At 34.8% G+C, this 11858-nt stretch overlaps 1 protein-coding gene across 2 annotated transcripts; it reads left to right on the forward strand.

Annotated features, from left to right (window-relative positions):
* Positions 1-3922: 3922 nt before the first annotated feature.
* LOC120107847 (TLD domain-containing protein 2-like) lies at positions 3923-10115 on the forward strand. Of its 2 annotated transcripts, XM_039121337.1 has the most exons (6): positions 3923-4156; positions 8441-8675; positions 8870-8942; positions 9061-9133; positions 9760-9840; positions 9955-10115. In XM_039121337.1, exons 1-6 carry the CDS (start codon positions 4064-4066, stop codon positions 10078-10080), a joined length of 681 nt encoding a protein of 226 aa, XP_038977265.1. In that variant the 5' UTR covers positions 3923-4063; the 3' UTR covers positions 10081-10115. The 2 variants fall into 2 exon arrangements, with proteins under 2 accessions (XP_038977265.1, XP_038977264.1); XM_039121336.1 differs by lacking the exon at positions 9955-10115 and having other exon boundaries at positions 8441-8942; positions 9760-9827.
* Positions 10116-11858: the final 1743 nt, after the last annotated feature.

Genomic DNA, 11858 nt, shown 5'->3' on the forward strand with positions numbered 1-11858 from the left:
TGATTATTTACAGTCTAAAATAGCACAATTACTGAAAAAGTAAAGATAAGCTATATTTTTTTGTGCTGGCCTAAAGAAAAGAAGTGCCAAAATGTATGAATTACCTCTGGACTGATTATATTTGTAACACGTGATGAGTGACATTTTATATGAATATTAGAATTTCATGACAAATGTAGGGGTGATTGTACTTTTTTGATAAGGTTATGGACTTAATTTTTTAAAAAATAGGGTTTCCTTGGAGTTGAACAAGAACCCTCTAAAGAGCTCTTATTAAAGCCATGATCCTCTCCAATTCAGTGTTGAAGTAGGGAGGGCTTGTCTCAAGCCTTTATAGGTTTTAAGGATCATTTACAGCGTCTATCGCATCCCAAACCCAACACTTGGTCAGCCATGTGATATGATCGTATACCTTCTAGAGCATAATTTTAGAGAATATGCAAAGCTCAATAATTTGATCTGTGAGGATCTACAAAGCGTAGCTTTAGTTCTACATCAATTATGCACTAGGTAGATCTTGGATAATTATACAGAGCTATAGAACCTAAATAACATCTTTTGGCGAGCATTTTTGGGTGAGGTTTTTGATAATTATAAATAGTATTAGAGCGACCCAGTCTATGGCCTATGTGGACTAGAAGACAACGTCACATACCTATTTGGTTGACTTCGAGCTGATCATAAAGTTTGTAATTAGATTTTTGATACTTGTAATTGGATTTGGGTCTATAAACTAGCGAGGATGCAAGCCTTGAATAGAGGGAGCATGTGAGGACTCTGCAAGCATGTTTTTAGTCCCATATCAACTATGCACTTAGTAGATCTTGGATACTTATGCAGAGCCAAGAAATTTAGATAATAGCTAGCATTTTTGGATCGGGTCTTTCATTGTTACATAAATCAAAATGCTTAATAATAGGAGATAAGAAAATAAGATGCATCAAAATATTTCATTCATTGCTGATAATTAGACTTATCTAAAATACATGGCTCAAATACATTCGATATCAAATATAAAAATCTAACTATCATCCTCACCAAGAGTGCTAGATCAAGATCAAACCACCGAAGCAGCTCTAGAAAGGAATACGATAATAATGTGAGCTAAGAGCTTCGTAAGAATTCCACAAACACATCAGCAAAAATATAAATAACTGCTAAAATAATACTAAAATGTTTCCATTATGCCCCAATCAAATGCTTATTAACAGATCAGTATATGCCTCATGTATATACTAAATAGCAACTCAGTACATATATCATATATCACCAGATTAGCAATTCCAATATAGTTTCCAATTAATAGTTTCGTACAACAGCGAGTGCAAATATATGATCTATCATTATTATTAACATAGGTCGAAGCTAACAATTTTATTTTCCGACATTGGTTTGGCCATAACCATGCCTCAAGTCTGCAGCAGATGAATCTCATATCACTCGTGCCATACTTCAAATTATGGGCAGCAAACAAAATATCATACGCTTCAGCCCTTGATTGGCAAACCACACGCCAGGCTCTAGCTGATAGATCAAGGTTTCACACTCGTGCACTGCTCGTGTCAGATATTGACCTCAGTAAATATGACATGACTTGATTAATTGTGGTTTACTCAACCAAATCTGGGCTTTTAAAGCTTGGCCGAACCTCAGTTTGACTCGATCCAACTTGCCAAGTGATTAGGTAAAATATGGATCTAAACCTTACACTCGAAGTTGGCCGAGACTAGATCTTGGTAAAAGTGATCCCATATTTGATTTGACTCGCTTGCTTCCCTTTTTCAAATGGTGCAAGCACATAACAATCAATAGTTGACAAATTGAAGTATCTAATACTTTGGCAGGTTTGTTGACTATTATAAATGGCAATTAATGTATTAATTTTGTCACTCAAAGTGTTAAATAATTGTCATTTATATGATCCATAAAAGAATATTGGAATTTGATTATTTTGGCTGATATAAACTAATATTTTCTGAGTTATTTGTTTGCAACAAACCGATACATTGTCCTTTTTTTTTTCTTTTTATTTATTTAAATAAGTTATTAGAATCCATGACTGAAGTAGTACTTAACCTCAACTTTGTTATATTGGCTATTATCTCAATATTTATTATCTCAGGATAGACACCTAAATCTTGGATTTCCTAAAAACCAATCAGCCATCAAGCACTCCAAGGGCGTCAAGCTTTGAAATCTTGCTTCTATTTATTTTTTTTTAGTAGAGGAAATGTTCTTTGCAAGTTAAATTGAACATCTCACTGTTAGAGCCTCAAATTATGACCTCCGGCTTGACCAGCTAACTTGGGTTAGATAGTGCCCTTACTCGATTTCGGTGGGCTTCTTCCTACTTCTAGAGACAAAAACTGCTTTATTAACCCAAACGATGGTAAAAGATACTGAGTTATGGTTGATGCAAAATTATAGTATTCTTCTACAATAAGTTCTTCTTTTTGTTGTTATTAAAATTATTATTTTATCATCATCATCACCATTATTGTTCGATCAAGTTATGTGAGTGCACCACCTACAATAAATATTTTACTATTTTTGTGAGGACTTGTGCAGGCGTGTGTTTAGTCTCACATCGGTTATTTGTGGAGAAGATCTTGAGTACTTATATAGGACTAAGAAACCTAAAAGATATCTTCCAACTAAATTTTTTGGATGAGGCTCTAGGTTGTGACAATCCCTATTGTAGAAGTGCTTCCATTTTATACTTGTATCCATAAAACAAGCTATATTCTTTTAATGAGATAAATTTTGTTGATGTTCCTATGTTTATAGTAAATGCACGCACAACAGAGGTGATGCCCATTCAAAAATGTCTCAAGCCTGGGATGCAGTGGTCCACTATGATTCAAAAATAGACCATCTTTGTAAAAACAAAAAAGAGTCTATATTTGCAATTATGAAAATAAAATGGATTTTATAGCAATTTTATCGAAAATAATTAAATATCACATGTATGATGTATCCACTACCATTGAGATACAATCAAACCCTTAATAACCATTTGGAAGATGCTCTAAACTACTTGCATTGGAGTTGCAGGTTGTTTCTACCTGCCAATTCTAGACTTGCAAATCGAATGGTCCAAATGGGACTACTCATTGTCATTTGTAAAGGCTTGCATTAGTTTATTTGCTATGTGTTTTAAATGTATAAGATCATAGACTTGCATTTGAAATAGTCAAATGAGACCGCCCGTCCTTATTTGTGCAGATTCGGTTGTATTAATTTTGGGTCTGGCTTAGGATTAGCCAATGTTGGTGGTGTCTAAAATTTTTTCTTTTTATTTGATCTTAGAATTCATTTGGTTCACGGAAAGAGAAGGTGAAAAAATATAGCCAACAAAAAATAGAAAAATATCTTATATTGAGTTGGAGTGTTAATAATAATAATAATAATAATATTTTCATAAAAATAAAATTTTGATATTTTATATAAAAATATGCAGCATATAAGAATATTCGATTTCTACTTACTGAGAATTGGGATTTTTTTTTAAAAAAATAAATACTCTCAATCCTTTCGATAGAATGTGGTAAATTTTTTTCTTTTATTTAGAGCATAACGAGTATTTATATTTTTTTTCAAAAAAAGGTGCTCAATCAAACCTTAAATATATTATTTTACTATAATCAATAAAAAATAAAAAATACTTTTTAGATATATATAAGTATTAATTTTTTAAAAAATATTTTAATAACGAAAAATTCTTTTAGCGAACGAAATCAGTTTTTGCTGGAAGGTCGTGGCGGAAAGGAAAAAAAAACACAAAACAAAAGGTATGAAAGATGGACCTTGATTTTTTACAGCGGGAAGTGAAAGTAAAATCTGGTCCCAGCGGCCAGGTAAGTATGTTGAGCATCGAAGCATGCTCCTTTTATCCTCTTGAAGGCAATAACCACAAACACCCCCACCGCCAGTCTTTCTACTTTTTCTTTCCTTCCCTTGTCCTCCACGGAGGCCCAAATAAGCGAATGTTAAAGAAAGAACAACCCCTTTCCCTCTCTCTCTAAAGAGGAATTTTTTGGTGGGAGATTCTTGGATGGGCTAAATGCCCTCACTAAGGAGCAAAGCAGTGCACCTCGTCTCGGATCTGACCACCGTCATCCTCAATCCCATCTCCGATGAGCCCTCCAAGCCTCCCGTATGCTCCTCCCTTTTTTTCTCCTTTGCTTAGGTTTGTAGAAATCATGTCAATCTTAGGTTATGGCTCCACAATTGGCTTTTTCTTGAAAGATGTTTTGATGTTTCCTCTGCTGGGTTTTGGGAAATTTGTGATTTGGTTTCGTTCTTTAGGGTTAAACTTACTGTCTGTACGGGGGTTTAAGCATTGCAGAAAATTAGTTGGTTCTGGTAGTCTAACACATTATGAGGAATCCTTCTTTCCGGGATTTTATGCTCCGTTAGGAATCCTAGCTGAGGAATGGAGTATCGGATGATACCAATGTTACCGACCGTGATAGCAAGGTGGCAATTTTGGAAAACCTAAAATATCTGGAGTTTAAGAAACGGACTTTCTTGAGCTGTATAATATGCTAAGTGGCACTTGGCTTTTTTTCTTTTTTTTTGACCTTGGCTTGATTTGTGTTAGAATGGATATGAATTTGAACTTGGTGAATGGTAATTAGAGGAATGATGGTCGATGGAAAATGTGTAGAATATAGTTTCGTAAGCTGATTATTATTATTTTTTTATTTTTTGCGTTACAATTTTTTTTTTTAGTTTGATCTTTTGTTGCAGACACTGGTCTGAATCTGAACTAGGTGAATGGTAATTAAATGAAAGATGGCAAGTGGAAAATGTAGAGAAGGTAGCAGGTGCTTTTTTCTTTTTAGCTTCTAAATAATGTAGTGTTAGTTTAGCATGACATGTGAAAGACTAGAACCAAAGAATCAGTTGAACATCTGCTACTACCTTATTCTCATGAGATCGACCATGAAAATTTACAAAATACGGACCTAGTAACACTAGGTGATTATTTTTCTAAATTAAGGCTCTCTTTTTGGTTGCTAAGGAAGCGAGGGAAATGAAAGACCGAGCATGCATTTTGAATGTTTCCTCTCATAATATCATTGCTGCCCTTGCTTTTGCAGTGGCCATATGGAACAGTAATGTCTGTTGCTCAGATGTAAGGGTGAGAGTTGAAGTCAATCATCAATAAGTGGAATTTCATTAGGCTTTTGTTTCCCAAAACATATAATTCAGGAGTCAAGATTGAGGAAAGTATAAACTGGGAATGATATGTCGAAAGCATAATAATCTTTATAAATTTCACTTATTGAATTAGGAAGATTACAATGGCATATGATGGTAATAAATAGATATCGTGTTAAGAGATAGTGGTCTCATTTTAAGGTGAAGCACCATAGCAACCTAGCGCGCGCTTATTCACAGCCAAAAGTTTTGGTGTTGAGTCTAGTGAAGTGTATATGGATAAATCAGGGTTCTATATACTAGACTTCCAACACATATTTAATAGATCCCAGCCAACACCATAATGTGGTAATGATGCTTCTTTGACTGTCATATTGGCTCGTCATGCTGGCAGTGGAAGAATCTGGGTTCAGTCCTATAAGTTGGTGGAAATTTAAGGACTTGATATAAGATGCATCTTCCTAATTAAAAAGACAGACTTGGATTCTCATTAGATACTTCAAATTTTCCTTGTCCAAAGATTGCAAAGAACCACTGTTATGATGCTAAAGGCTTCTTCTATATGTTAAAGTTCGGTGTTATGCTTGTTTGATTATCATACAAAATGTTACCTTTCATTCACATTTCTTAACTTTCGCGTGTTATATGTTATATTATTCGTATATTGTTGATGTCCTATAATCGATTTACTGAAGGTTTGCAGAATCTGTCCTTGGAACAATGTACATATTTACCAATGAAAGCTTTATTTTACAAGCAAGAATGGTTAAATGTTGAATTTTATCCCAGCTAATGACTAATTTTTGTAGGAGGTACTGTTGGTGAATCATGTTTTTGTGGGTTTTGTATAAAACTAAGTCAGAAGCAATGAAGCTATTAAAGAATAGGTGCTTAGAAGAGTGAAATAGATGCTGGTCTAGAAAGTTCCGGTCTATCATTTTAATGGTCCTCAGAGCAGAATAGTTGTTTTCAATACCCGATGCATTTACCTCCTTATTTACACGTTATTAGTTCTGATGGATAGGTTCTTCTGTTATATTGGCTTCTTCTTGACTGGTTAAATGTGAACAGGATTGGGGAATCTTGTCCTTTTCTTGTATCTGCACATTAAATTAAACTATATTAAGGTCATGATTCATGCTCAGGATGGAATTTGCAGCATCGAGTTACTTCTCGACTCATCAGGAAATTAGGCTAAAACATTCATGAATAGCAAGGCAACCTTTCTATGTTTGATTAAAGCTCAATTGGTAAGATAGAATATGCATATATATCAAAATAGCAGCTGAGATTAAAATTGTAACTCCAAATTTTAGCCTTGTGTCGGCAGATTATGACTATGATTCGAACTCTTCATTATTGATCAAGCTTTGTTATAATCCCATTATAAAAGGCCCCTTCTAAACTGTTGTTGTAACAGTTTCAAGTTACAACAAACCTTATTTGACCAGATCTGCTTGGGTAAGGTTATTCGGGAACAAAATAATGACTCTTATAAGGGATGTTATTTTCCCTACATTGGGAAATAATAGTCAATGGAAAAATATCAGTGTTATTTGCCAATACCACTATTCACCAAATAAAATTTATTTTTCCTAGTTGATGCAAAGTTTTGAATTTAAATAATATTCTTGATAGGTTAGCAGGGAAAATGCTAACTACTTTGTAACAAAATAACAGCTGGACGATGGAAATTTTAAAGGAGTAATGACCATCATATGTTAAAATCCTTTCATATCTAGGGCTCATGTGAAGCTTTGAAATTTTAATTACCCTTTTTCTTTTGAAAGATAATATCTCATTTATGGGTGCATAGATGAGTTGGTCAAATGAAAGGTATTCTTCAGCATTGTTGAAGCTTGGCATAAGATACCCTAGCCTATGCTTGGCCCAAGTATCATTAGCTTGAGCTAGAGCAACTAATGGGCTGCCCTCAGTTCCAAATTGGTCAAGCTCAGGTTGTCATGCTAAACTAGTCTAAATTTAACTTGATTTTAGCATGGCCATTTGATTAGCTTAGTGATCTTTCCAATGATTGCGATAAAAAGCAAGAAATTAACATAGTATATGAGATCACCTCTATCTGCTAGTTAAGGAGTTAAGGGTAACTTAAACACAGCTTTGTTTATGTCATGTTATACTTCATGTGTTTGACATATTAATAACGAATAAAATACATATGAAGTATAGAGTGAGTGAGGACAGGTTATAAACTGAATAAGCTAGGCCAAGCCTTGCACAAATTCAGTCTAAGATGTTGTTTTAGCCATGAGTTGTTGAGCTTTGTTCAATTTAGCGTTCCTACAAAGCAGGGTGGGTTGAGGACTTGATGGGCTTGACCGCATCAATGTGTGCCCTATTTGTCAGTAGGGAATTTTATGACGAGTGAAATAGAAAACATCCCTACAGAATCCCTTTTATGCTTCCCTTCACCCTTAGACAATTGCTTCACCTTGTTATATGGTTAAAACAAGTACAGCTTCTTCAAGGATTCTGGTTTCCCATGATCCCTCCTTAGAACTAGATTGAATGTGGTATTGCTTTCTTTTTATTCAACCTGACCCATAGTCATATGTAAGAGTTCTACTTACAGGCAAAGATTTAAGTGCTGGTGGTGCAGTTTGTGTTGGCCAAGGGTTGGCAAGTCCCATGCTGTGCAGTGCCAAAATGACAAAAAAGACTTAAATAGCTTTTTGATTAGACAATATTATATAAGGACATGATAAATGCTTGCAACTACAGTTAGAGGACAAGTGAAAAATTCTAGAAAACAGTTGCTATAATGAATTCTTATCACACCACTGGTCTAACTCTCACAAAAATGGATCCCTTTTTCACTCTAAAATGTTTCCATACTTTAAACGCTGCAAATGCTTTCCAGACATAAGACAGAAGAAGAATAGGATGAAGGGTTTCCAAAAATGTCTCCCTATTTTATAAGTGGAACCGTCACCCTTGCCAACTACGAATAAACTCATTTTTTTTTCCTGAGATTTCACGATTTTTCTTAATAATATAATTGCGAGTTTCTTTAATGATGACATAAACATCAGTTTTATTTAATGAAGGTATAATTGTCAGACTTTTTTAAATCTTTTATTCTATCTTCTACATCCTTTTTGTTTTTTCATCTCTGTGTATCACAAAGCCAATATTTTGGATATTTCTACTGTCATTGTAGGAATAAAAAAAAACAACATGTTTTCTTTTTCCCTGAAGAAACTCTGGAGATGTTTCAAGATCTGTAATATATAAATCAATTTTGTCTGTTTAGGTGGACGGACAAGGGGTGAAAAATACAGAGAAGGAAGCTTCAGAAGAAGATTCTGGGGATCCAGATGGACCTGATACATCCTCTTTTACTGCCTTCCTCATCTCCCTTTTATCATCATCAGACACTGGTAGTCATCCTGTAGAGGATTTAAATGAGCGCCATGCTGAGATGGGAGATGCAGCTTCAGCATCAGAGATCAGGGAAAATAGTGGAAAGAAAAGTCTACTTTCCAGAGGCAAGCAATCACTGGGCAGAGCTATAAACAAAGCAGCTAAACTAAGTGGTTTTAGACAAAGCTCAGAGCCAAAAACTAAGGCGGTAAATGAATCAAAACTGGTTGAACATGAGAGGAGGCCTGTAAAGGTTCCACAAGAGATTGCATCACATTTTGTCTACCAGACATGTCTGAACCATCATTGCTTCTTTCAGAAGATTTGCGAAATGCTCTTTATGCAGCACTGCCATCTCTGGTCCAGGGGAGGAATTGGCTTCTGCTTTATAGGTGCTGAAACATATCCTTATATGTTACTATATCGTGTAGATAAACACAAGCACCTCATATCTGTATTTTTGTGAGAATAAATTGCGGTGCTTATGTAATCTCTTCTCGTCTGATGCAGTACTTGGAGGCATGGGATATCCCTATCAACTTTGTACAGAAGAAGCATGCTTTGCCCTGGCTACTCTCTGTTGGTACACTCCCATATTACCTCTTCAGAATTTGGTTAATTTGGTTGCTAATGGTTGCATTTTCCACCCCTGAGATTTGTTCCTTTTGCAGTCAGAAATATTTAGAAGAAACAGAAAAAAGGGTTTTCATAATATTTCATTCATCAATTTGTGAAGAATGTTAATGATATCAGAATAGTATTGATTTGTGAAGAATGTAACTGCTACAAAGTTTTGATAGGTGCGATGGCTTCATATTCTAACTCTTAAGTAGATGGAATTCAGTTGACAATCTGTAAAAGTACTTAAATTTGAGTATGCTTTTGATTGTAAGCTTAAAAGGCTATTGTAGTATGAGCCAGGATTCCAATCATGCGGTTGCAGGATTTATTGAATGTGGCTAATTTTAGTAATGTGTGTTCACTTAAATTTGTATGACCTAAGCTGTATGCCTATTCTCCATTTGCTCTTATTTCCAGCATAAAATTTATTGTAGTATGATCTTATCAAATTCGAAATATTTTAATATTCTGCAGGTTCTTTATTATATATCATGATTGCGAAAGATGCTTTTTCATATTCTGTCCTGCACCATAAAATTTCAAGCCTCTTTCTATGATCACTTTGTATATATTTATTTTCCTTCTCAGGTTGTTGGGGATCAAAAAGGTGCAGTTTTTGGTGGCTTAGTGGAGGCACCATTGTGCCCTACCAATAGGAAAAAGTATCAGGTGCTTGGAGGCTGGAAATTTATGTTGTTCCTTGATTATCTATTATTGACATTTATTGAACAGTTTCTGGTTTACTTCTACTTTTTTATGTTGCACTTATTTGGGTTCTTGCAGGGTACAAATAGAAGCTTTGTTTTCACCAATCTGTCAAGCCATCCTGTCATATATCGTCCTACAGGTAGTCCACATCAGTCCACATCCATTTGGTCACTACTACTGTCCTTTTTGTCTACTAAATGATTACCTAAAATGTAGGAGATATTTCTTAGGCTGCAGGTTCTCTGGTTAAATCTTCATACCTCCGTTGAGGTGGTCTCGACAAGGTTTGAGACTTTGAATATTTGGTTTTAGTTTCACTTTTTGGTTTTGGATTCTGTGGGGTTGCGCTTTTGGAATCTTGGAGTTTCAGTCTAAGATAAAGGAGTTTCAGTCACGAAAATCTTTAAAAAGTTCAAGAAGTTGAGAAACTAGAAGAAAGAAAAAAGAAATTAAGAAAAGATATTAGAGGACATTTAGAAATTTTCATGATAACACTGGTTCAGTGTATGCATATTTTCAAAAATAATTTTTATGTGGAAGTTAATGTTGTGTGTCAATAAAATTCATGAAACTATACTAGTACTTTATGTTGTGGACATATTACTTGTTGAACTAAAGTTGTTCGAAAATTCACTTTATGTAGCAGCTGTGAAGCTTTTTATGCCCGGTGCATTTCAAATTTTTCTTCCCACCATTTTTAATATAATTTTAAATAGATAAACTGAATTTGGGCACTTCTTTCTTTTTTTTATGGTCATCTCACTATTTAATTAAATGTGTGCAGTTATTATGTTATATTTGATTTTATATGAAAAAAGGATATCATTACTATGAGTAGTAGCATCTTCTATTTGGTTGTTTGCTTTGGCCTTTGTAAAGTACTACAATATGGGTCTTGTATGAGGCCTTGGCCAATGAAAGTAAAAATCAAGAAATAAAAAAAATCAAACTGTTAGAAATTGATACTATAAGTATGTAGTCAAAGTAATAGAAAATAACCTCAATATGACGGTAAGCACCAAAATAAAATTTAAAGAACCATTCATAGCTAATTTTGATAAATTTCAACTAAAGCTGGCTTAGATAACTGAATGGCCCAAAACCAGCCAATCTTGGTGGGAACTGGCTGAAACGCAAAATTAGGTTTCAGTTACAATTGTAGTTGCCGCCAAGGGAAATGAATATAGAAAGTGTTATGTTAGTGGGAATCGGTAAATAATAGTCAAAAGGATATCCAAAAGCGTGAAACTTGGAAACAAACTTATAGGCTTATAACAAATATATGGGATGCTAGAGAAAAAGGGGAAACCACAAAGAACCTACTTGATTTTATACATCTGGTAATTCAGTAAATAATGGCTGTTTAGAACCCATATGATGTACTTGTACAAATAAACTCTTATCTCTTATATGGACGATACTCTTACTTTCTCTTTCATTATGCTTGCATGAAACAAGGGTTGCAATACAAAAGTAGATGGTTATTTATCAAAAAATTTTAAGTGGAGAAAGAAAAGCAATCCCTTTTGTCTTTACCTCCTGCTTTGACTCCATCTTCCCCCTTCTCAGTTTGTTCTTTGGGGTTTGGAGCATGGCAGTCAGAATAATGAAGAACTGTGCCAATGGTTGTGTCCCCCACACCACCCCCCAACTCTCTCTCTCTCTCTCGGTGAGATCATATGTCTCTTGTTGAGTGTCAATGAGTGATTTGAGGGGATGACGAGAGGTCATGCTACTGGGAGTTTTGTTTCTTTCTTCACTATCTTAATTTGGCTGACCTGTCATCCATGTGGTAGGCAAATCAAATATGCTTCCCAGATGCAGTTCCAAGGAGACTCCTGTTCCGAATTATGTTTTTTGGCAACTTTTTTTTTTTGTTCTGGCTTGATCTTGGCTGAAAATTAACTGATTTTGGCTGAAACATAAAATCTTGGGTCTCGACCACCTTTGGTTTCAACCTAAATCCAGAACCTGTCTCA

This window comes from Phoenix dactylifera, unplaced genomic scaffold (assembly GCF_009389715.1).
Source record: "Phoenix dactylifera cultivar Barhee BC4 unplaced genomic scaffold, palm_55x_up_171113_PBpolish2nd_filt_p 001043F, whole genome shotgun sequence".
NCBI classification, from domain to species: domain Eukaryota; kingdom Viridiplantae; phylum Streptophyta; class Magnoliopsida; order Arecales; family Arecaceae; genus Phoenix; species Phoenix dactylifera.